The sequence below is a fragment of the Cavia porcellus genome, unplaced genomic scaffold (genome assembly GCF_034190915.1).
Source record: "Cavia porcellus strain 051 isolate PalLab524CR breed Dunkin Hartley unplaced genomic scaffold, mCavPor4.1 scaffold_12, whole genome shotgun sequence".
NCBI classification, from domain to species: Eukaryota; Metazoa; Chordata; class Mammalia; order Rodentia; family Caviidae; genus Cavia; species Cavia porcellus.
Window position 1 is genome coordinate 18,984,953 of NW_026947495.1, and position 24,648 is coordinate 19,009,600.

The 24,648-nt window shown below is 36.8% G+C and overlaps 1 protein-coding gene across 1 annotated transcript in view; it reads right to left on the bottom strand.

Annotated features, from left to right (window-relative positions):
- LOC100715649 (5-hydroxytryptamine receptor 5B) overlaps positions 1-24,052 on the bottom strand; it is a 67,362-nt gene extending 43,310 nt beyond the window's left edge. The window contains exon 1 of the mRNA XM_023561047.2: positions 22,981-24,052. Within this exon, the coding sequence (XP_023416815.2) occupies positions 22,981-23,724 (744 nt within the window). The 5' untranslated portion in view covers positions 23,725-24,052. The remainder of the gene's footprint in view (positions 1-22,980) is intronic.
- Positions 24,053-24,648: the final 596 nt, after the last annotated feature.

Below are 24,648 nucleotides of genomic sequence, written 5' to 3' on the forward strand. Positions count from 1 at the left end.
CTCTTTTCGATTTCCTAATAACTTGTTTTGAAGTCCTGTAGTACTCCCACGATCTTGTTTTGACTGATTAGACTCTGTTCCATTCTATATGATAGTATCAAGTTTGAAGACATAGGCAACTACTTTGAAGACAATAAGATTCACTAAGATACCCATTCTGGTTTGACTATTGTCTTCTTTGGAAGTCCTGTAATGTTTACAATGCCTAAGTTTTATTGGTCTTGTTCTCTACTGTTTTGTCCAACTTTATAATATCTAATAAGATAGACAATTCTTTTTAAGGAAACAAGGGACAACGTTGATAACCATTGTTGAGAAACTTGTACTCTGTTCTACACCATGTACTATGTCTATCCTTGGTATTGACTGACAGCTTTGTTTTGCCATATTTGACTGTATTCTTCCCCCCCCCCAAAGAAAGTAATAAGCACTAAGGAGTAATAAAATCCAAGATGTGTAAATTTTGTTGTAAAAAAGAGAGGGAAAAAAAAAAAGAAAAGGAGCTCTAACGGATATAACAGCAAGTGTGTTTGGGGTGTTAAATAGCTGACTTTATCAATGTTTTTGGATCATTGAACACAGCTGTTTGCAGTCTCCCTGTTTGAATATCCACCTTGTGTTCTTTGATACTGTGATTTGAGGAACTATTTTCAAGAAAATAGTGTGTAATCTACTAGCAGGTAATTTCTTACTGTTATGGTTTTTTGTTTTGTTTTGTTTTGTTTTGTTTTGTAGTTCTGTATTGCGTGTACCCTTACGCCGCTTTGGTTTGTTTTGTGTTTTTCTCTTTTTCCTCTTAAATAAAAAAAAAATTTTTTTTGATGTGCTACAAGTTTTGGGGTTATTTGCATGTGGATATCCAGTTGTTCCAGTATATTTATTGAAGGTACAATCCTTTCTTCACTTAATTGCTTTTGCATCTTTGCCAGAAATCAGTTGTCTGTTATGTGGGTATCTATTTTGAGACTTCATATTGTTACGTTGGTGGTTTGACTATCTTGATATCAATGCCATTTTGTCATGATTGGTGTAACTTTGTGATGAATTGTGGGACTGGGGAGGATTGGAGCTCTAATTTTGTTCCTTTATCAAAGTTGTTTATTCTGAGTCCTTTATATTTCTACAGAAAAGTAAGAATCAAAATGTTAATTTTTATGAAAAATGTTGGCATTTTGATAAGGGATGGTCTTTTCTGATCTCTGTTATTTTCTTCTATTTGTTATTTTGTTTTATTTTGTCTTTTATTCTAATTTCTTAAGGAAAGATATGAGGATATTTCATAACTTTCTTTTCTAATAAATGTACTTGCTGTTAAATAAATAAATAATTTTAAAAACTTTCTTGAAATAAATAAAAGTGGAGAAATAATGTAGCAAAACTTATAGTATACAGCAAAAACTACTCAGGAAGTTCATAAAAATGCCCACATCAAAGAGGAGAAATATCTCAAACAATCTATCACTGCATTTCAAGGAACTAGAAAAGTAAGAAAAAACTGAAAAATTTAGAAGGAAAGAATAATGAAGAGCAGAGAATAAATAAATGAAGTGGAATCTTTAAAAATATTACAGAAGATCAATGACACAAAAAGCTACCTTATGAAAGATGAAAAATAACTCCTTATCTAGACTAAGAAAAGGTAAGAAAAGATACAAAGTCACAAATTAAAAAGCAAATATTACAAATGATGCCACAGGTATACAAAATATCACTAGTCATTATTTTTTAAAAAGCCAAGAAATTTGTAAATCAGAGGAAATATAGAAATTACTAGACACACCTTACCAAGATTACATCATGAAGAAATAAGAAACCTACATAGAAGCTGTGGACTGGAAGGAGAACCAAGAAGCCAAGTTATATCCTTCATGAGCCAACAGACTGATTCACAGGAACACAGACTGAGATGATAGCAACTGAAGTTAAAAACCAATTCTATGAGGCCAACATGATATCAAATGAAGCTAAAGACACAACAGAAAATGAAAACTATAGGATAATACCCTAGATGAACACAGGTAAAAACTCTTCTACAGAATAGTAGCAAACCGAATCCAACAATGCATTCTTAAAAGTTATTCACCGTAATCAAGTGAGGTTCATCCCAGAGATACAAAGAGAATTTAATGTATACAAATTAATAAACATGATGCACATATCAACATAATGAAAGAAATAAAACATAAGACCATTTCAATTGATGGACAAAAGGCATTTGATAACATTCAATAATGCTTCATGTTAAAAATGTACTGAACAAATTAGGCATTCCAAGATTGTACCTCAACATAATAAAGGCTATTTATAATAAGCCATCTGCTAACATTATACTGAATAGGAAAAGCTGAAACATTCCTCTCAAAATCTGGAACAGACAGGGTGTCATCATAATACTGGAAATCCTGTCCAGAACAAACAGGTGAGAGAAAGACATAAAAGAATTCCAAATTGGAAAACATGAAGTCAAATAGTCACTGCTTGCAGATGAAATGATTACATTTATAGAAAATCTCAACAATGCCACTAAAAAGCAATTAGAACTAATAAATAAATTCATCAAGCTTGTGGAATAATATAAAATCAGCATATAAAAATCAGTACCAATGCTATATGCCAATAGTGAATTTTCTGAAATAGAAATCAAGAAAGCAACCTTATTTAAAAGAGCAGCCCAAAAGAAAAAAACCCTAGGAATAAATGGAAACAAAGATGTAAAAGACTTCTACATGAAAATTATCAAACATTAAAGAAAGAAATTGAAGACACAAAAAAGTGGGAAAATGTTCCACTTTCATGGATTGAATCCATATTGTTAAAAGTTTGTACTACCCAAAGAAGTTTACATAGACAATGCAATCCCTGTCAACCTATCAATGCCATTCTTCACAGAACTGAAAAAAATTAAAAATTTATATGGAAATGAAGAACTCTAAATAACCAAAAGAACTATTGAGAAAAAAGAACAACACAGGTAGTGTTGTACTATCTAACTCCAAAAGGTACTATAAAACTGTAGCAATCAAATATGATATTGGCATTTAAAAAAGATACATAGACCACTGGAACAGAATAGATAATCTAGAAATACACCTATGCATCTAACTCATTTTAAAGAAAGGTGCTAAGAATGCCTATGTAACAAAGGACTGCCTTTTTAATAAATAGTGCTGCAAAATAATGGCATATCTGCATGCAGACTGATAAAACAGTACATGTATTTTTCACATTTCAAAGATCAAGACAAAGAGGATCAAAGTTTTAAACGTGAAATCTGAAACAATGAAACTACCTTAAAAAAGCAGAGGAAATACTTTGGGACATTGGATTGGGAAGAATTTTTAGATGAAACTTCAAAAGCATGAGAAATAAAAGCAAAAATATGCAAATAGGATTACATCAAAATAAAAAGCTTTTGTATAACAAAAGAAATAGCATACAGAAACAAACTACAGAATGGGAGAAAGTATTTGCAATTTAGATATCTGTCAAGGAGCTGATATCCAGAATGTATAAGGAACTCCAAAAATGCAATAGCAACAAAAAAATGGCACCCAAAGTTTTAAAATAGATCTAAATAGGCATCTCTCAAAAGGAAACTTACAGCAGGTACATGAAAAACAAATGTTCAATATCAGGGAAATGTAAATCTAAACCACAACAAATGCCTATCATATCACTTCACCCAAATAAGAAAGCCCATTTTTCAGGAAGAAGCATCATGGTGGGCCAGTGCCAGCAATGTTCACAGTATGCTTGGAAGATGGACACTAAGGTCCATTGATACTGTGAGGGGATGGAGAGAAAACCAACTATAGAAAGGTAAGTTGAAGGAAAAGCCCATCAGATGAAATTCAGTAGCAGCAAGTCCTGTGAACATGCCATCTTGGCAAAGTTCAAATCCCTCTGTGAGAAGAAGCCCACTGGTAGTAGTGGCTACCAGGCTGCTGAAAAATGTCCAGCCTAGCAGCCACAACCCAGTGGTCCTCTGTCTAAACTCTTCCCACTGGGTCCATGAAAAAAGATTTTTTGTAAAAGAGGGGCTCTGAGGAAAGCATAACCAGAGAATCATTTAGAGGGTATTGACTGAATTAGCACTGGGGAGCCCTATGACCACAGATAAATTAAGCAATTGGTCCTGGTGTTAGGGAACCAGAACTGGACACTGAGTAATGTGTGAGACAGAACTGCAGGAGCTTGCAGTGGACGCCAATGCTAGGAGCCAACGATAGATTTCGAAAGACACTAGAACAATGTCAAACAAGGCACTATCGCATTGCTACCCCTCACAGTGCCAGTGAAGTCTGGGACTCTGTAGGTTCTCTCTTTCTCCACCCATCAAAAGTTCCTGGGCTCTACACCCATGTAAGCTCCCTCCAATCTTCCTCCAAATGCTACTGAATTCCATGCAGAAGCACTGTCTTCTACTGACCACTGAATTCCTAGACTGGAAAGAGACCATTTGGTGAAGCTGAACAATTGAGATGTAGTTCACTTGGGATTATGGGGGGAAAAACCCTGTAATTAACACCTATGGATGCTATTTGCTGCTAGCCCCCAGAAACCACTAATACCCCAGGTCAAATTGAAGTTTGAATTTCATTGTTTTTTTTTTTTAAGGAGGACAGGTTTATTGTATAATTGCCCTATGTGTAAGAGAAACCATCTGATACTTAACCTTCTGTGTTTGATTTATTTTAGTTAGTATTATGTCTGAAGATTCACTTATTTTCCTAAAACAATTCAAATACTTCTTCAAGACTGTCATATTTTCTTTATTCATTTGTTTGTGATTCTCAGCCCACAGCTTATAGGAAAGGCAATGTAGTTCCTCTCTTTGTGGGCCCCACCTGGTTTTCATGGCTTACAGAAAGGTCAAACTAGCTTCTTGATGTGCTCTTCCCAGACTTGCTATGGCCTCTGCTGACTCACGGGAATAGCAGACCCAAATCATAGATTACAAAAATCAATTTAGTTTTGACAAAGTTGCCAGAATCCTCAATGCGGAAAGTCAACAATTTATATTCAGAGATTAAAATCCACAAGCAGAATAATAAAATTGGAACTTTATCTCAGACTATATACAAGAAGCAGCTCATAATGGATTAATAATGTAAACAGAAGACCTAAAACTTTAAAACTATTAAAAGAAAACAGGGGGAAAGGTCTACAGAGTTGATGTAGGCAATAACGTTTTGAACATGACCCTGAAAATACAAGCAAAAGGAGATACATGGAGTAGCACCAATCTAATAAGCTCCTACATAGCAAAAGATAATTAACAGACAAATCTCACATTGTGAGACAAAGTTTCAAACAATGTATCTGAAAAGGAGTTAATAGCCAAAATAGCTAAGGAACTAAACTCAACAGCAAGATTAAAAATAGACAAAGGACTTGATAGACATTTCTCAAAGTAAAGTATACAAATGACCACTGGTTTACAATTGATCATGAAGGGAACGCAAACTAAAATGACAAAGAGAGACAATCTCATACCTGTTAAAGTGCACTTATCAAAAGGTGAAAGATAAGCATTGTTGAGGATGTGGACAAAAAGGGAACATTTTACACTGTTGGTGGGAATCCAAAATAGCATAGTCATTATGGGGAACAGTATAGAGTTACCTCAAAAAATTAAAAGCAGAATTACTATATAGTCTAGCAATTCCACTTCAGAGTATATTTCATTTTTTGTTTTAAAGAGGAAAAAATGAAACAATTTCAAACAAGATAATAGGAGACAACAATGATTAATCCATTGTGTACTGCTATTTTAAAATTAGTTATTCAGAATAAATAATTACCCAAACAATATTAGCACAAACCTTTCTTGTCAATGAACTAAAAGAAATTAGTAATGTAACAATCTTAACTATGTTGTATGTACAAATGGGCATCTGAGTTATTTCACTTGTGAGTATGTTGCATTCATTTACCAACAAAAGTCTCCAATTTATAATTTTTATGACTGCCCAGAATGACCTTTGCTATTCTAGGGTTCTTCTGGTTTCAGATGATATTTAGGATTGTTTCCTCTAATTCAGTGAAATATGCTGTTGAAATTTTTATCACAATTGCATTAAATCTGAATAACAATTTTGGAAATATTAAAATGGCCATTTTTACTATATTGGTTCTTCCTATCCAAGAGCAAGGGATATCTTTGTATTTTCTGATATCCTTTAAATCCTTAAATCTCCTTTTCAGAGTGCTATAGTTTTCAATGTAGAGATCTTTTACAACTTTTGTTAGATTGATTCCTAAGTATTACATTTTTTTAATGCTATTGTGAAAGGTGCCATTTTCCTAATTTACTTCTCAATTTGTTATTTGTGTATAGGCAGGCTTTTGAATGTTGACTTTATATGCACCTATGATACTGAATTTTCTTATTGAATCTAGCATTTTTAGTGGAGTTTTTGGAGTCTTTATGTAGAATGTATCATGTCATCTGAAAATAAAGATTTAACTTTTGATATCATTACTCCTTTTCTCATGTCTAATTGCTCTGGATGAAGTTTCCAGGACTATGTTGAGTAACAGTGGAGACAGTGGATATCTTTGTTCCTGATTTTAAAGCGAAAACTTTCATTTTTTGTCCATTTATATGACATTAGCTGTTGGTTTGTTGAATGAGATTAAAGACCACGTATTCCAATTTTCTGTAGGATTTTTATCATAATAGATGCTGGACTTTGTCAAAAGCTTTTACTGCATCTATTGAGATGATCATATGATTTTTGTTCTTGACCCTTTTAACATGCTGTATTATTTATTGATTTATGCTGAATCATTCCTGCATGAGTGAATCCCACTTGGTCATGCTATATATAATCTTCTTGATGATTTGCTACATTCTGTTTGCCAGTATCTTATTGAGAATTTTTGTATCTATGTTCATTTGGAAGATTGGCCTGTAATTCTTTCTTAATTGAGTCCTTCTTTGGTTTTGTTATCAGGGTAGTGCTTCCAGGAATGAATCTGGGAGTACTGCTTTCCTTTCAATTTTATTGAAGAGCTTAAGAAGTAGTGGTGTTAGGTCTTCTCTAAATTCTTTTTTTTTTTTTTAATTTTTATTTAAGGAGAAAAGAAAAGAAAGAAAAAAAACAGTGAAGGGGTACAAGTTATACAGATTTACAGAATAAAAAAATGCGCAGTAGGAAATCACTAGTTAATGGATTACATATTGCCATCTTAGAAATAATTGTTCAAGTCACAAAATTAAAGCTTGTAGAGTGGACATTCCACCAATGATACTGCAAACAGTTCTGTTCAATGATCCAATAAAACTCTGTGATATCATTTTCTATCTTATACTTTTAAATATACATGCAGTTATATAGTTTAGAGCACTTTCTTTTCCTCTCTTTTGTACAGTGACTATTACACATTTTGGGTTTCATTGCTCCCACGGTTCTTGTTGCTTTTTTGGAAGAGAGTAAAACCAAATGTGACATAACAGAACAGAATCGGTCAAGTCAAAAGGGTGGACATAATAGATAATATAAAAACATAATACAAGGTGATCAACAATGGTTACCCTAAATCTGTCAGGGCCTGTGCTTGTCTTCAGTGGTAGGTTTTTAATTACATCTTCAATGTTGTTGATTGATATTGGTTTATTTAGAATTTTTATATCTTCTGGATTCAGCTTTAATAATTCATATGTATCTAGAAATCTGCCCATTAGTTTCCATATTATTAGAATACAAGCTTTCAAAGTAGGTGCAGATTATCTTCTGGTTTTCTGCAGGGTCCATTGTGATTTTATACTTTTCATTTCTAATCACATGGATTTGAGTTTTTCCTTTTTGATGAGATTAGTAAGGGGTTTGTCTGTTATGTTTAACCTTTCAAAGAACCAATTCTTCAATCCATTGGTTACTTATATTGTCTTCTTATCCTCCAAAATGTTGATTTCTGCTCTGATCTTTATAATTTCCTCCCGTGTATGAGCTTTTGGCTTAGCCTGATCTTTTACTAGACATTTGAGGTTCAACATTAAGTGGTTCATTAGCACTTGCACTGTTTTTTGATATGTGTATTAACTGCTATAAACTTCCCTCTTAGGCTTGCTTTCATTTTGTATGATAAGTTCTGGTATGTTGTGCTATTGTTATCATTTAATTGTAGAAACTAATTTCTTCTTTAATTTCATCTGTGAGTCATTGGTTGTTTGATTTCCAAGTGTTTATGCAATTCCTGTGATTTATTCTTGTGGTTTCCTTTGCAGTTAATTTCCAATTTCATTGCATTATGGTCTGATAATATTCATTGGATAATTTTAATTCTTTGCCTTTACTCAAGCAGGTTTTATGAGCTAGTATGTGATCTATTTTGGAGAATGCCCATGTGAAGCTGAGAAGAATGTGTATTCTGATATTGTGTGGTACAATACTCTGTAGACAACTACTAAGTCCATTTACTCACAAGTTTTGTTTAGTTCTAATATTTCATTGTTGATTTTTGTCTATCTATCTTTGTTGATCTTTTTGTGACAGTGGGGTCTCACTGAGGTAACCCAGTGTAATTGTGCTAGTGTTTATTTGGATTTTTCATGTCTATTAATATTTGTTTTATATAGTTGAGTGCACTGGTATTTGCAGCATATATATTTATAATTGTTATATCTTGGATTGTTCTTTTTATTAGAATGTAGTGACTTTATGTATTTCTTTTCATCAGTTTTGGCTTGAAATTCATTTTATGTGCAAATAGAATAGGTACTCACTTTTTTCTGGGTTCCTGTTGCATGAAGTTTTGTTTTCCATCATCTGACTTTCAGTCTATGAATTTCTTTTTGAATTATATATTTCTCATATGCAGCATAGGGTTGCATCTTGCTTCTGGATCCATTCTGCCAGACTGTATCTTTTCATTGGTGAGTTGAGACCACTAACATTGATGGTTATAACTGATTCACCTCCCTCAGAGTATATTTCTTAAAGAACTGAAATCAGTATGTTGAGACATCTGCATTTCATATTTATTGCAGAATTATTCATAATAGATGAGAAATAGAATCAACCTAAGTGTCCTTCAACTGATGAGTGGATAAATGATAAATGGCACATACATACAACAGATAAATGATATTCATGAGTGAATAAATGGTATATGACACAGAAATACTATTTAGTATTAAAAACAAATAAATCCTGTCATTTTTGACATGTGGATATATGCAGAAGATATGATGCCAAGTGAAATAAGCCAGGAATGGAAAGGTAACTACTGCATGGTCTCATTTATATATGGAATATCTAAAAATATAACTTTTAGAATTAGAGTACAATGATGGTTAGAGATTGAGGTGGTAGAGTGTGAGTATGGAGTGAGAGATGGATGTTAATTACAGGATGCAATGTTCCACTTATACTGAAGGCATATGTTTTCAACATCTGTGGCATGCATCAACTGTAAATGAATAAAACAGATGTGGTTTTGGAGGTTCAACATGGGTGAAAAATGAGGAGCCAGGTTGGAGTACTCAGAGAAAATCAACTAAAAAATACAGATAATAAGAGGAAAGGGAGGTGTCACGGTTTATGTCTGTGACCCCCAGGCCTCATGAGTTTGAATTGTGCATTTGTGATTAGTTCATTGTCTAGTGCTTAGATTAATGGTGTCAGTACTCTATCTACATAGGGGTGGAGCCAGAACGTGATGTAATGGCAGGAAGAAGGTGTCTCTCTATGCTGGTTCCTTTTTGCTGTTTGCAGCAGCCATGAAAGGCAGCCCAGCCATGCCCACCTGTCTTGGAGCCAACTGAGTGTGGACTGAAACCTCCAAAAACTGTAAGAAATAAACCTTTCCTTTCCCAACTTTGAGCTTCAGGTATTTTGTCTCAGTGATGAGTAAAAAGTAACTAAGACAGGAGGGATATATATTTTGATGCCCAAATCAATCTAAAATAGAGTTGGAGATTAAACAAAATATAGACATAAGACTTAAAAAAACGATGATCCATCCCACAGTAGCACTGCCATCTGCGTGCTGAGCAAGATACTCCTACAGTGAAGCCTCCAAGAAATGGGTGGACTTTCTAGAGTGATGGAATCTCAATATTGTTTTAATTTGCATTTCTTGAATGACCAGTGCTTAATGTTTCTTAATGTATTTCTTAATGTATGTTTCTTAATGTATTTATATGCCATTTGTATTTATTCATCCATGCATGTTTATCTCAGATGCCCAATGTTTTATTGGGTCTTTGAATTTGGGAGGCCTGATGTTTTTCAATTCTTTATATTTACTAGACATAAATCTTTTGAGAGACAGCTGGCTAAAATTCTTTCCGATTCTGTTGGTTTTCTTTTAACTCTGTGATTTCTTTGAAGTGCAAAAACTCTTTAATAAGATGAGATCTCAGTTGTTGATTCTTTGAAGTACTTCCTGTGTGGTTTGTGTTTTGCTCATGAACTCTTCATCTGTCCCTATGTCTTCAAGATTTTTACCTATCTTGTCTTCCAGTAGATTTAGTGTTTCTATTTTAATACTTAGATCTTTGATCCATTTTGACTTTAATTTGCTGCATGATAATAGACATTGGTCTAGTTTTAGTCTTAGGCATGTGGTAAGCCAATTTTTACAGCATCACTTACTAAAGAGGCTATCTTTTTTCCAGTGAATATATTTAGCCTCTTTGTCAAAGATAAGATAACGGAATGTCTTTGTAGCTGTGTCTGCATCTTTAAATCTGTGCCATTGATCCTCAAGTATGTTTTTTTTTCCAGTACCATGTTGATTTTAGCACAGTAGTTTATCACAGTAAGTGACATCAAAAAATCAACCAATAACAAATGTTGGTGAGGCTGTGGGGAAAAAGGAACACTTCTCTACTGTTGGTGGGAGTGTGTAGTCAGGTATAACCACTGGGGATATCAGTGTGGAGAGTCCTCAAAAAGCTAGGGTTGGAAGTTCCATTCAAGCCAGCTTATTCACTTTCTGGGTATTTTCCCAGAAAAATTGAAAATGTTATGCCCCAGTGTGTACCCATGTATATAACAGCACAATTTGTGATAGCTAAATCTTGGAAACAACCCAAATGCCCACCAAACACAGAATAGATAAAAAAGATGTGGTATTTTTATACAATGAAGTATTAGTTAAAAAGAAGGATAAAATTGAGGCTTTTATAGTTAAATGGAGGCAACTTGAGACCATACTCATAAGTGAAATCTAACTCTTGTGTAAATATCATATTGTCTCCATAGTATAAAAAACTGAAAGAGTAATAAGATACAAAATGTACAATAGATATTGTGAAAAGAAAAGGGAAAGAAAGTGCTCAGAAGGAAATAACAACTGGGATAGGGAAAAGGAGAAAAGGAAGAAGGGAAAAGAATATATGTGTGTATATATAAATTTATATACAAAATGGATAACTCTACTATGAATCTGAATCTGTTAGTTTATCAAAAAGAAGTCTGTGCTTTCATTGTTTGATTTCATTTTTTTCCTGCCTAGATCTTGTAACCTGAGCAACTACTTCTAAGATAACAGTATGTAATATATTAACTAGTGTTGATTTCCTATTTTTTTGAAATTCTATATCATTTCTATCCTTTTTCTGTTTTGCTTTTTAAAATAAAAAAGAAATAGATGGACTGCAAAAGTATGGATAACTCAAACCAAATAGGACAGATTTGGGATAAAAGGGTCCTTACCTCTTGTGCTTTCCTTTACACAATAGACGTGGCAGCTGGCAGAAAGTTTCACTATCTCTGCTCCCTCCCCAATGTACTGTGTGTCCTAGCTGGAACCCCTAATGATGACAGGTCAGAGACTCCAGTGGAGTCCCTCCTACCTGCAATCAGAGAGAGAAAGAGATGCAGATACAGGATTTAAATAGCCATGACACTCTTCTGTGGGAGAGTAGATTGAAGCAGACGGAGCATCCTTGAACTGCCTCCAAGATGGGAGCAGAATAAATGAGTCCCTAAGGCTAGGGACCATGGCAGTGTGGTGGTGGCACATCAGGGGCAAAGATCACGAGTGAGCTTGGCACCCTTTCTGTGGGACATTGAAGTGTGATTGGCTGTCTCGGCAGTGATGATAGGAGCAGAGAGACAGACTTGTCTTTTGTGTCCTCAACTATATGTCTTGATTTTATGAAATTTACATGTGAGTGAACATTTTCTTTAGTTTTTCTGGTGTGTCTCATTAATTGTTTGCTTTCTCCTGCACCATTCTCCAGTTTCCCAAAGCCTAAGCAATCATCCTTTGTTCTACAGCCTCGATTCTACCATATTTCTCTCCATTTAGCTTTCTTTGTTGTCCCCTATCCCTCTTAAATTTCCCCACCAAAGGGTAAATCACTCTGCTGAAGGGAAACATGTTGTATTCAAGTTCCTGAATAATATTGGATTTTAGTATATAACTGTAAATTCTACCCCTAGGATAAAAGGTACCAAATTAATAGTTATCAGTTTGTCAGATTTTAAACTGTATTTGATGCTATTGTTATAGCTAATTGTAATACTTTAGCCAGAATCTCATATTTATTATAATCAGCTGTTTTCCCTTACATGACAACACTTTGATTGTCTGGGGTCATTAACCATCACCATAATCTAGTATGAAAGGACTTGGTGCTAAGTTGAATAGATAGCAACATGTCATTCTTGATCAATTCAAAAGATAGGATTTGGGGATAGACACAAAGTCCAAGAACCATGCACACCTAAAACACATCCCTGAGGAACAGATATCCCCTAGGAAAAGCTCAATACTAGCCATAAAGCTATCTAGTATAAGAAACTTACAGTCATAAATGCAGAAAACAAAACAAAATTTAAAAATATAGAAAATAACAAGATGCATTAATTTGTTAATGCAATTGAAACTAAGAAAATAATATAAAGAATCGATGAATCAAAGAGTTGATTCTTTGAAAGATTAAATAAAATTGAAATACTCTTTGTCAAACTCATCAAAAAGAGGAAAGAAATGACTCAAATTTAAGCAACTTGGCTGAAATCCCAGTGGATCCTGCATAAATCCAGAAGACCAATATCTACTTTGAGAAACTTTATTCTAGTAAAATGGAAAATACATGAAATGAACACATCCCTAGATACACATGAACTATAAAAATGATTCAAGAAGACCTAAAAATTCTTAATAACCCAGTATCAGTCAATGCAATTGAAAATGTAAAAAAAAAAATACCAACAAAGAAAAGTCCAAGTCCTAATGGATACATGGATAGCTTCAACAAGAAATTTAGAGGATCTAATAGTATTATTCCTGAAACTCTTCAATGAAATAGAAAAGAAAACAATACTCCCAAACTTATCCCCAGAATCAAGCATTACTGATATCAAAACCACAGAACTGCAGGCCAATATCTCTGATGAACACAGAGGCAAAAATTCTCAATAAGATACTGGCAAACAGAATGCAGCAAATCATCAAGATTATACACCATGTAGGATTCATCCTAAGGATACAAGGATAGTTCAACATGCACAAAACAATAAATGCAATATACCAGATCAACAGAACAAAAGATAAAAATCACATGATCACCTCCATAGATGAATAAAAAAACTCAATAAAGTCCAATACCCATTCATGATAAAAACCCTAAAGAAAATTGAAATAGATGAGGTTTATCTCAATATGATGAAAGTCATGTATGACAGGCCAAATCAAACTACATGGTCAAAAACTGAAAACTTTCACTCTAACATAAGGCACAAGATAAGGGTTTCCACTATCAACACTTCTATTCAATATACTTATGAAAACATTGGCTGGAGCAATCAGACATGAGAAAGAAAAGGAATAATAATAGGAAAGAAAGAAGAAGTTAAAGTATCACTATTTGTAGATGATATGATACTCTACATGAAATATTCCAAAACTCTACCAAAAGACTTTTAGACTTAATAACCAGATTCACTAGATTCAGGACCCACTAAAGTAACTGGATAACTAGTCAATACTCAAAAATCAATAGCTTACCATACACAAATAACAAACTCATGGAGAGACAAATTAGGGAAACAATACCCTTCACAAAAGCATTCAAAAAATAAATAGGAATCAATCTAACAAAGAAAGTAAAAGAACTTTACACTGTAAGGTACAGTGCTCTAGAAAAGGAGATTGAAGAGAATATCAGAAAATGGAATGATATCACTTGCTTGTGTGTAGGAAGAACCAACATAGTGAAAATGATCATAATCCCAAACTTACTATACAGATTTAATGTGACCCCAATCACATTAGCATCGGGATACCTCATAAATGAGGCACACATATGCAAAATATTGCATTATCTTTCTGGTGTAAGAATTTGAAAATGTAAATCTGAACATAAAGGTACAGTATGTATTGTGAAATAGGAAGAAACTTGTTCAAAAGGCAAATGGAAATAGGGAAGGGGCGGAGGAAGATCTGAAGGAGAAGGAAAAAAACTGACGAAAGATAAAATGAAAGCCAAATCTTGTGAATGGGGAGGAGAAGGAGTTTGAAAAAAGGGAAGGGAATGAGGAGAAAGCAGAGGAGACAAGATATATCATGTACTGATAAAATTCCCTAAATGAATGTGGTCATTATTGTACCAATAAAAAGGTACAAAATTTAAAAAAAAAAAAAAGAAATGACAGAAAACTTTCCAAATGGAAGAAGAAACAGATATACATGTAAGAGAAGCACATACAACTCCAATTATTCATGACCAAAATAAATATACAGTAAGGCATACAAAAATCAAGTTTCCAGAAATTCAGGACATGAACAGAATAGAAACAAAGTCTATCAGAATCACATCATACTTTTAAAAACAAATCTTTTAGTCACAGAGACCTTCAAGTGAAGTATTTCAAGTTCTGAAAGACTTCCAACTCCGCTTGATGTATCCTCCAAAACTATCTTTCAAAATCAAATAAGATCCTTCTATAAAATTAGATACTTCTATGATAAAGAACAACTGCAGAAATTCATGGTCACCAAACCAATCCTCAAAATGTTTTGAAGAATATTTTAGAAAGCTATAAAGAAGACTACAACACTAACAATGCCAATAGAAAAAATCCACCAGGCAAGACAAGCATTTAAATAAAGGGGAAAGATAGAGAATGAACTATTGGAAAATAATATGACAAGGGTAAGTCAATACATATCACTTATATCATGAATGTAAACAGTTTCAGTTCACCACCAAAAGAAATAGACTGGAGGATGGATCAAAAACAAGATCCAATAATATACTACATTCAATAAACACATTTAACTAAAAAACAAATTCATGGGCTGAAAGTCAAAGACTACAAAACACTACTTTATGCAACAAGACCCCAGAAAAAAACAAATGTAACCATTCTATTTGCAGTCAAAGTGAACTTCAGTCCAAAACTGAACAAAAGGGACAGAGCAAATCACTACATACTTTTAAAGGGAAAATACCAATAGGAAGAGATAATAATCATAAATATATATGTATCAAATACTAGCACACTTAACTGTATAAACTGAATGTTAACAAATGTAAAAAAATCAAATAAGCATTAACACTTAATACCCCATTGTCACAAATAGACCAACCAGACAAAAAAGTCAACAAAGAAATATTATAATTGAACCAAACTCGTGAAGAAGTGGACTTAGTAGATATCCACGAAGTGTTTCACCCCATGCCACCAGGATAGACATTTTTCTCAGCTGCACATGGAACATTCTCCAAAATGGACCACATATTAGCCAGTAGAACATGCTTAAGCAAATTCAAAGAATTGAAATTATCCCATGAACATTATTGGACCATAGTACAATGATTTTGGAAGTCAATGTCAAAAGAAACCAAAAAAATTCATAAACACATGGAAATTAAGTAAAACTCTACTGAACAAACAATGGTCACAGACAAAATTAGATAATATATTAGAAAGCATCTACAATTAAATGATAATCTGATACAACAAACTGGAGCTAGTGAGATGGAATGAAAGGAGTCCGAAATGAGAAGTGTACAGTGGTAAATTCTCATATCAGGAATAAAAGAATGAGTTCATGTGAACACCTTAATGTTGAACCTCAAACTTCTAGAAAAAGAACAAGTTAAGCCCAAAGCTCACATGGGGGAGAAAATTACAAAAATCAGAGCAGAAACTAATGCAACTGTTACTAAGAAAACAATACAAAGAATCAGTTAATTGAAGGCTTCTTTCCTTGAAAGAATAAAATTATAAATCTTTTGCAAACCTTACTGAAAAAAGGAAAAGCTCAAATCATGCAATTAGGGATTAAAAGGGTAAAATCACAATGGATCCTGCAGAAATGCAGATCATCAATACCTACTTCAAGAATCATAATAAGATGGAAAGGAAAACACATAAGAGATAGACACATTCCCAGATACATATGAATTACCAAATATATGAATTACCAAAGCTGAATCAAGAAGATACAAAAATTTTAAATAATCCAATATAAGTCAACAAAATTAAAAACATAATTTAAAAAAACTTACCAATAAGAAAAATCTAGGTACTGATGAATTCACTTCTAAATTCTTACAAGAAATTTAGAAATCTAATGCCACTACTCCTCTAATGAAACTGAAAGGAAGTAATACTCCCAAATTCATTCCTGGAAACAAGTATTAACCTGAAACCAAACCAGAGAAAGACCAAAGCAAAACAGAACTACATGGAAATCAATTTAATGAACATAAGTGTAAAAATCCTTGACAAGATACTGTCAAACAGAATGCAGCAAATCATTAACAATATTATACACCACAACTAAATAGAATTCATCCAAGGGATGCAGGGATGGTTCAACATATGTAAATAAATAAATGTAATACATCATATTAACAGAGCCAAAGACACAAATCACATGATCATTTTAAAAGATTCAGAAAAAGTATTTGTAAAGTCCAATATCCATTCATAATAAAATACCTACAGAAAATTGGAATAGATTTTGTCTCAATTAGGTAAAATCCATCTATGACAAACCAACAACCAACATCCTACTACCAGACAAAAACTGAAACCTTCACTCCAAATTTAGGAACAAGACAAGGATGTCCACTGTCACCACTTGAATGCAACATAGTTCTGGAAATATAATTCTGGGACCATTAGCCAATGCTTTTAGACAAGAGAAAGAAATAAAAGGAGTAAAGACAGGAAAACAAGAAGCTAAATTATTGTTTGCAGATATGAGAAGATCCCAGAAACTCCACCAGTAGACTTGTAGATTTAAAAACCAAATTCAGTCATGTAGCTAGATACAAAGTAAGCACTCAAAAGTCAGTAAGTATTCTGTACACAAGTAAACTCACTGAGAAAGAAATTAGGGAAACAACCCATTTCACAATGATATATAAAATGAAATATTTAGGAATTAACCTAACAAATAAAATAAAATATATCTACATGGAAAGTACAGTACTCTTAAAATGGAGATTTTAGAGGCAATCAGAAAATGGAAAGATATTACTTGCTCTTGGTTAGGAAGAACCAAGGTAGTGAAAACTACCCTACTTCCAAAACTGTTATACATATTTAATGCAATTTCAATGAAAATATCATATATATATACCTCACAAGACTAGGGAAAAATTCTAAAATTCATTTAGAAACAGAAGATACCTAGAATAGCAAAAATAATTGTAGGCAACAAAGGCAAGGAGAGAAGATCAAGGTCCTAGACTCGAAATTATACTATAAACTACTGTGATAAAATTGGTACTGGCAAAAAAACAACACATATACCCCTTCCCCCCACACACACATAGCAACAATAGAAAAATCCCTTAGGATCATTGGAATAGATTAAAAGATGCTAAAACAAATCCAAACACTGTCAGTGGAAGAAAACCTCTTTAATAGTGCTGGAAATTTGATTTTCCACTAAAGAATAAAACTGAACCCATGTATTTCTCTATGCACTAAACTAAAATCAAAATGAATCAAAGATCTAAATATTCAAATATAGATACTAAATCTTCTATAAAAATAAAAAGAGCCAGGACTCCTGAAGACATAGATGTAGGCAAAGACTTCATGAACAAAACCCTGACTGCATGGGAAATACTATAAAGAAACAACAATTGGGATCACGTCTTATTAAGAAGCTTTTGCATAACAAAAAAATCAGAGTAAAAAAAAAAACAACCAACAAAGTGGGAAAATTTTTAGCCAGTTGTTTCTCAAAAGACTAATACCTAGAACATAAAAAAAGTAAAAAAATCAGATCCCCCCAAAATTTAAAGAACCAATGCAAAAACGGGCATCTGAGATGATTTCAATAAAAATGTCATTTATATATCTCGCATAACTAGATACACACTTATCATATGAGAAAGTAGAAACAGCAAATAAATACATAAAAAAATGTTCAACATTATTGGTCATTTGAGAGATGCAAATTAAAACAATGCTGATATTCTATCTCACTAAGAAAGAATGGCTATTTTCAAGAAATCAACCAATAACAAATGTACACAGGGATAAAGGAGCCCTTCTCCACTGTTGTAGAGTTGTGGTTGTTGTAGATTGTGCAGCTACTATGGAAATCCATGTGGCAATCCCTCAAAAAAGTGGGATTGGAAGTCCCATTTGACCTAGCTCTTCCTCTTCTTGGTATTTTCCCAAAGAAATAAAAGTATCATATCATAGCAATATATGTGCACCCATGTGTATAATAGCATAGTTGGTATAGCTAAGTCTTGGAAACAATTCAAAAACCCATCAATTGATAGATGGATAAAAAAGATGTGGGGTTTTTGTATACAACGGAGTACTACTCAGCTGTAAAGAAGGACAGACTTGAGATATTTATAGATAAAAGGATGGACCTTGAGACTATTCTCTTAAGGTAAATGGATGCACCTTGAGATCATACGCTTAACTGAAAAAAATCAAAGATGTATATTTACATATTGGATTGTTTCTTTGGCGAGAGAAACTAAAAGGATAAATAAAGACTGAAATACATAACAGATATTGGAAAATGGGAAGAAATTTTTCATATGGGAGGTAGAACACAGAGGAGGAGGAGGAGGAGGAGGTAGAGGAGAAAGAAGGAAAAATGGAAATAAAGCTTTTGTAAATAAGGAAGAAAAAGGGGGTTGAAAGGAGGGAAAGGGAAAAAGATTAATATAGAAAGATGCACATATTAACTGGCTTGATATAATCATTCTACAAGGTGTGCATCTGTGTGAGGAAGTCATTGCTTTGTACTTAGCACAGTTTGCATGTGGTTTTTCCCACAAGCATTCATGTATTGGAAGTTTGTTTCCCAGGGTGGCAGTGCTGAGAGGCAGAAGAACCTTCAAGAGGCAGGACAGGTTCCCAGAGGTGGCAGGTCATTTAGTTACAAGGAGGCACCCTTGGAAGGGATTAAGTATTCCTGAGGGGCCCCTGTGAATTCTGGAGGTATTGTTTATGAAAGAGTCAGCTTCTCGCTGAGTTGCTGTCTGGTTTTGTGTACTGTGCTCTGACTGTGATGCCAGTCACCTGGGGGCCTTCACCAGAGCCAGCACAATGCTGTTCGGACTTTCAGCTTCCTGAACTAAATAAACCTTTTCCATAGTTAACCCCCGCAAAAAAAGTTACCCAATTCCAGATATTTCATTATAACAATGAAAACTAACATACCGCTCCCATAAATATGCACATATATAATTATATTTAACATAAAAAAGCATAATAGCTCTGTATTGATTTGAGGTCACTGAGAACTCCTGACACACAAACTTTATGGCCCAAGGTTATGGTTCAAACAATATCAACAGAGGACTGGCCTAAGGAGGTAAATATTAGTAATGTAGCATTATCTAAGACCAAGTCCCCCAAAGTAACATAAACCCTATGGCTCATTAAGTAATACATATTTATTTTTCTCTTATATTGTAAAGTGGTTTCCAATACAGAGGCATCATTGTACCCTAGAACTCCTAAGCATGACAGCAGTACGATTTCATTGTGTTTATAAGTTCTGTAATTAATAGTCTACTACAAACAATCCTGGCTTACTCATTCTTTAAAATTTCAGAGGCTCTCATTGCCGGACACATGGGAGCTCAGTTAGTCATCATGTTCAAATGTCCACAAGTTGACTGGCACTTTTCCCAAGGATGGTGCTAAAGTTCCCTACCCTGCAAGTGTGGGCTGGGCTCACTGGCTCACTTCTAATGAGCGGAATATAGTGGAAGTGATCATGCATGACTTTTAAGACGAGGTCATAATAGGCACTGCAGTTTCCTCCTTGCTTTGTTCTCCTTGATTGTTCATTCTTAGGGAAGCTGGGTGGCACATTATGATGACACGGTGAAGCTCTCCTCTCAGCATGAAACTGAGGTCTCTCATTGAGAATCATGCAAACCATCAGGGAAAGAAAGTGGCCCAAGTCTCTTTGCCGTCCAGTGACTACAGTCCCATCTGACATCATGCCCGAACTACCCAACTAGGGCAGTCCCAGAAAGTATGAGCTAGCACATTTATTTTAAGACAGTAAGTGTTGTGGTAACTTACCTATAGTTTACTGCTTGAAGTGCTCCACATACACTTTGTTTACTCTTAAATCAAAACTTTTCCAGGACACTGTAAAATAGATTTATGACTGGGTGATACATCTACTGTGCAGATGGATAAGTAGGCCCTAGTGTCAACTCGTGAACAGAAATAAAACAAGCAATTGAAAAGATTTTTTTAAAAAAACCATGCAACTAAAACCGTTTGATGTCACATTTTAAAAGCCAAAGTATTATACGTTCAAAAAGTGTATTTTGTCCAAAAGAATTCATCACTATCTAGGCGTTGTGACAAGTTCCTTTCCAATAATATTGTACTGTTGGGACCTAGCCACAGAGTTCTGGAAAAAGAATTACACAGTACCATCAGCACAGGCTTCTGTCTCTCCTGGGAAGCAGTTAGGACACTTTGTAACACTTACATTCAACTGGTTTCCCCTGGAGTGCAGAAAAAAGAAAGTGGGGGAGGAGGATCACAGAGATAGTGTTCCTGAACTTTGTTTGAAATGTTTGGTTGGGTGTCTGGTAGCTAGAGGGCTTGCAAATGGTGGCTCTGGAACATTACTCAGGGTTTTGAATAAGAGCAAACTGCTACTCCAAGAATCAGATGCATTAGGACACTATCATCTCAGCATGCTATGGTTCAAAGCTCTTAGACATGGCAGACGGATATTATAGATTTTAGAAGTTGAAGCCCAAACTGGAAAGGGACTTGTGTCCCTTTCCAACCCCACTGCCAGCAAGTGACTAAGTCACAAGCCTGCCACAGCCTCTTGGAGCTTTCTTCCACTAATAGCCACCCCAGGTTGGCTGGCACCCCTTCCTACGTCAGCTGGCTAAATGGTATCTGTAAACATGAACACTAATATCAGGCTCGGCCAGCCTTCCCAGCATCTGTTTCATCCTGATTTCTCTGGGTACACATCGGATTGATGTAGTTATTAAAGGTCAACTCTACCTCCCCAGACAGAAAAGCTATAATTACTCCCAGTTTTTCTGCGGGACCTTTCAAAGAACATCATTAATTCTGAATAAAGCTCTCTCAACACTTTCCAAGTATAGTTTTGCCATTTCTGCTTTATATTACAAAATTCCTCTGCCTAAATGACAAAGTGCCTGTTCTTTAAAGCACATGTTGTAATCCCAGCACTTGGGAGGCTGAGGCAGGAGAATCCTTTTCAAGTTTGAGACCAGCTTTGACTACAAAGTGAGCCCAAGGCCAGTCTGAACTGCATAGCGAGACTCTGTCTCAAAAGAACAAAATAAATAAATAAAGCACATGTACTTGGAAACTTAAGAATCTAGGTTAATTTTCTAAAATTAAAATGACAAGAAAAACTTGTCCTGCTCCAATCCCTTCTGCACACATTCTCTCATCTATATATTGTATTTGGAAAGGGCCAGTAAATATACTGAATTATTGTCTAGGTCTAGGAACTTGTTACTTGAAATACCCGGGATTCCCAGGGCGATGAGAGAGTCCAGTCAAAAGAAATCTCCAGGCTGAGAAGTGAATACAGTGAGAGAGGATCTGCAGTGCAGTTCCCCTCTTCTCATCACACCTCCAGGACGACTTCCCTCCCCTTACAGAGCGCCAAGCAGCAAACACTCAGCTCGGCCACCCACTGTGTGCCAGACCCTGCACTAAGCACTGTACACTCTTCATTTCAGAGAATTCTCACCAAGAACCATAGCAAGTACTAACTGACTTGCTTAAAGATGAGGAGAAGCAGCATACAGAAACCAAGCAACTGTTTTATAAAAGGATCGGAAGGCGTCCTCCAAAATCGCTGGAGGATAGCGCTGGGGTTGGGATAACCAAAGGAAAGCGACTCTCGGATCATTTTGTGTTACCCTTACTTCTCTCCTCAGCACGGAGCTGGCTAGTACAGTTGGATAATATGGTCTTTGGACTACAGCATGGTCTAGAGTCCAGCGGAGGCAATAAAATAAAGGGTGAATGGCCATGGGAATCTCTTCATCTGCAGCAGGGCAAATTCCAGCCTTCACCGTCCTGCACATTCCTGTTGAGACCAAAAACTTTAAGGCTTCAAAATGGACATGTACACAACCACTCAGAGGAAAGAGAACGAAGGGCGCATCTATGTAGATGTGACCTCATTACTATGGAGAAAAGCTGCATCTGCAAGCGCCCTGCACCTGCTGAAGGACAGAGGCCTGGGGCTGCAGTGTCAGCCTGGACTTCAGCTCTGGTATGCAAGTAGTTAAAGCTTTCCCGCTTCTGCTGTGTGCACCAAGCAGGGGCACCTGCAGGCACTTCAGGAATGCACCAGGAGCACAGGTGATAAGCCTATCCTTTGCTCTTCCAAATAGCTAATGACAAACTCCTCTCGTGCTCCAGATGCACTGGCTGCTAATATTTGCAAGCATGCCTCAAATGTGCAAGCCTCTAACCACTCTCCGCCAAATGACCTCTTCCCCCGCACCCCCCTAACCCCCTAAGGCCACAGGTCTTTCCTTACCTCCGCGGTGGCAGGTAATGGCAGTACAGCCCGTCTCCGACGGCCAAAACGAACCTTGGCTGCTTTGTAGATCTTCCAGTACACAAACAGCACCACGCCAAGGGGCAAGTAAAAGGCGCCACAGGTGGAGAAGATCGCGTAGGAAGGTTCCTGGCTCACTTGGCAGCGCTGGAGCCTGGCGTCGTACACCTCGCCCCAGCCGAAGAGCAACGGAGCGAGGGCGATGAGCGCGGACAGCGCCCAGGTAAGCGCGATCATGAGCGCTGAGGCGCGGCGCCGGGTGCGCAGCGTGTAGTGCAGGTGGCGCGTAATGGTCCAGTAGCGGTCCAGGGCGATGGCCGCCACGTTCCAGATGCTGGCGGTGCAACACAGCACGTCGAAGCAGATCCACACGTGGCACAGGCTCCGTCCAAGCTGCCATCGTCGTCCGGCCGACAGTTCCCTCGTTAGGCTCAGTGGCATCACCACTGCTGCCACGAGGACGTCTGAAACGGCCGTCGAGGCCACCAAGTTATGCGGTACGCGATGGAAGGCAGGGACGCGCAGGATGGTGACCAGAACCAGCAGATTCCACAGGAAAGTGGCCATGATCAGCAGCACCAGCAGAGTCACCACCAGTACTGTGAAGACAGAATAGGGCGGCTCCCGACCAGGCAGGACCGAGGCTGGGCTACCGCTGCAGGTCTCCCGGGCCCAGAGAAGGGCGGTGCCCGGAGTGGTCGGCGAGAGGCTGGCGGCTTCCATGGAGCCTTGACTCAGGGCTGCGGAGCAGGGGCTGAAGTGTGGTCCGCGACCTCGGCGTGGACGGGGCGGCTGGGGTCACAGAAGGAACCCTGAATCCCAGGAAAGGACAGAGGAACGTCTAGGTCGCTCTATCCTGCTCCCTCTTTGGGCTGCAGCCTCCCTTTGGCGTTTCTACCTGGGGTCCTCATGGACCCTCTTTTCCAATGGAGGAAGAAAAGAAGGGGACCCTTCTGTCCATCTCCGCTTGGCGCGACTCCCTACCGCCCCACCAACCCCGGGCCACCCGCTGGCCAAGGCTGGGAACCCCGGAGCGCAGCGCGGAATCAGCGCGGGAGACGGCGGCGGCAATCTGGCACTGAACCGCTCCGGATGGGCTGGAGAGGGCGGGGCAGTTTGCAGAATCCATCAATAGGAGCCGGGCCAGCAACTCCGTCGGCTCAGGTTCCCACGCCCCGGCTGGGCGGAGAAAATCCTGAGCGCTGGGTCTCTGGGAAAGGTGGGTGGGAGTCGCCTGGGGGCCAGCTCCGCGCCTAGTGGCTCCGATAGAGACTGAGAGTACAAGGTCCCGACCGAAGGGGTTCTGGTTTTCTGAATCCCGACCCAAGCTAAAACCAAGAAAGTCGGGTACGGGGATATATGGAGAGCTCCCTAACCCAGCTCCAGCCTTCGGGTTCCTCAGCAGCCAGTGCGCCCAGCGGGGCCTCAGGTTTCCTCCCTGGCTCAACGTAAAAAGCGCATCTTCGGAGCAGCGCGGCGGGTTCACGGAAGAGCGACGCTTTCCATCTTTGCCAGTTTAAACTCCCACCCTCCATGTACCCCTAATTCTCACTCCTTTTGAGTTTCTAAAACTCACAATGCCTTTCAAGCTAAAGTTGGGAGATTTTTGTTTTCATTTTGAGGTGCTACGGGTGAAACCCAGGGTTT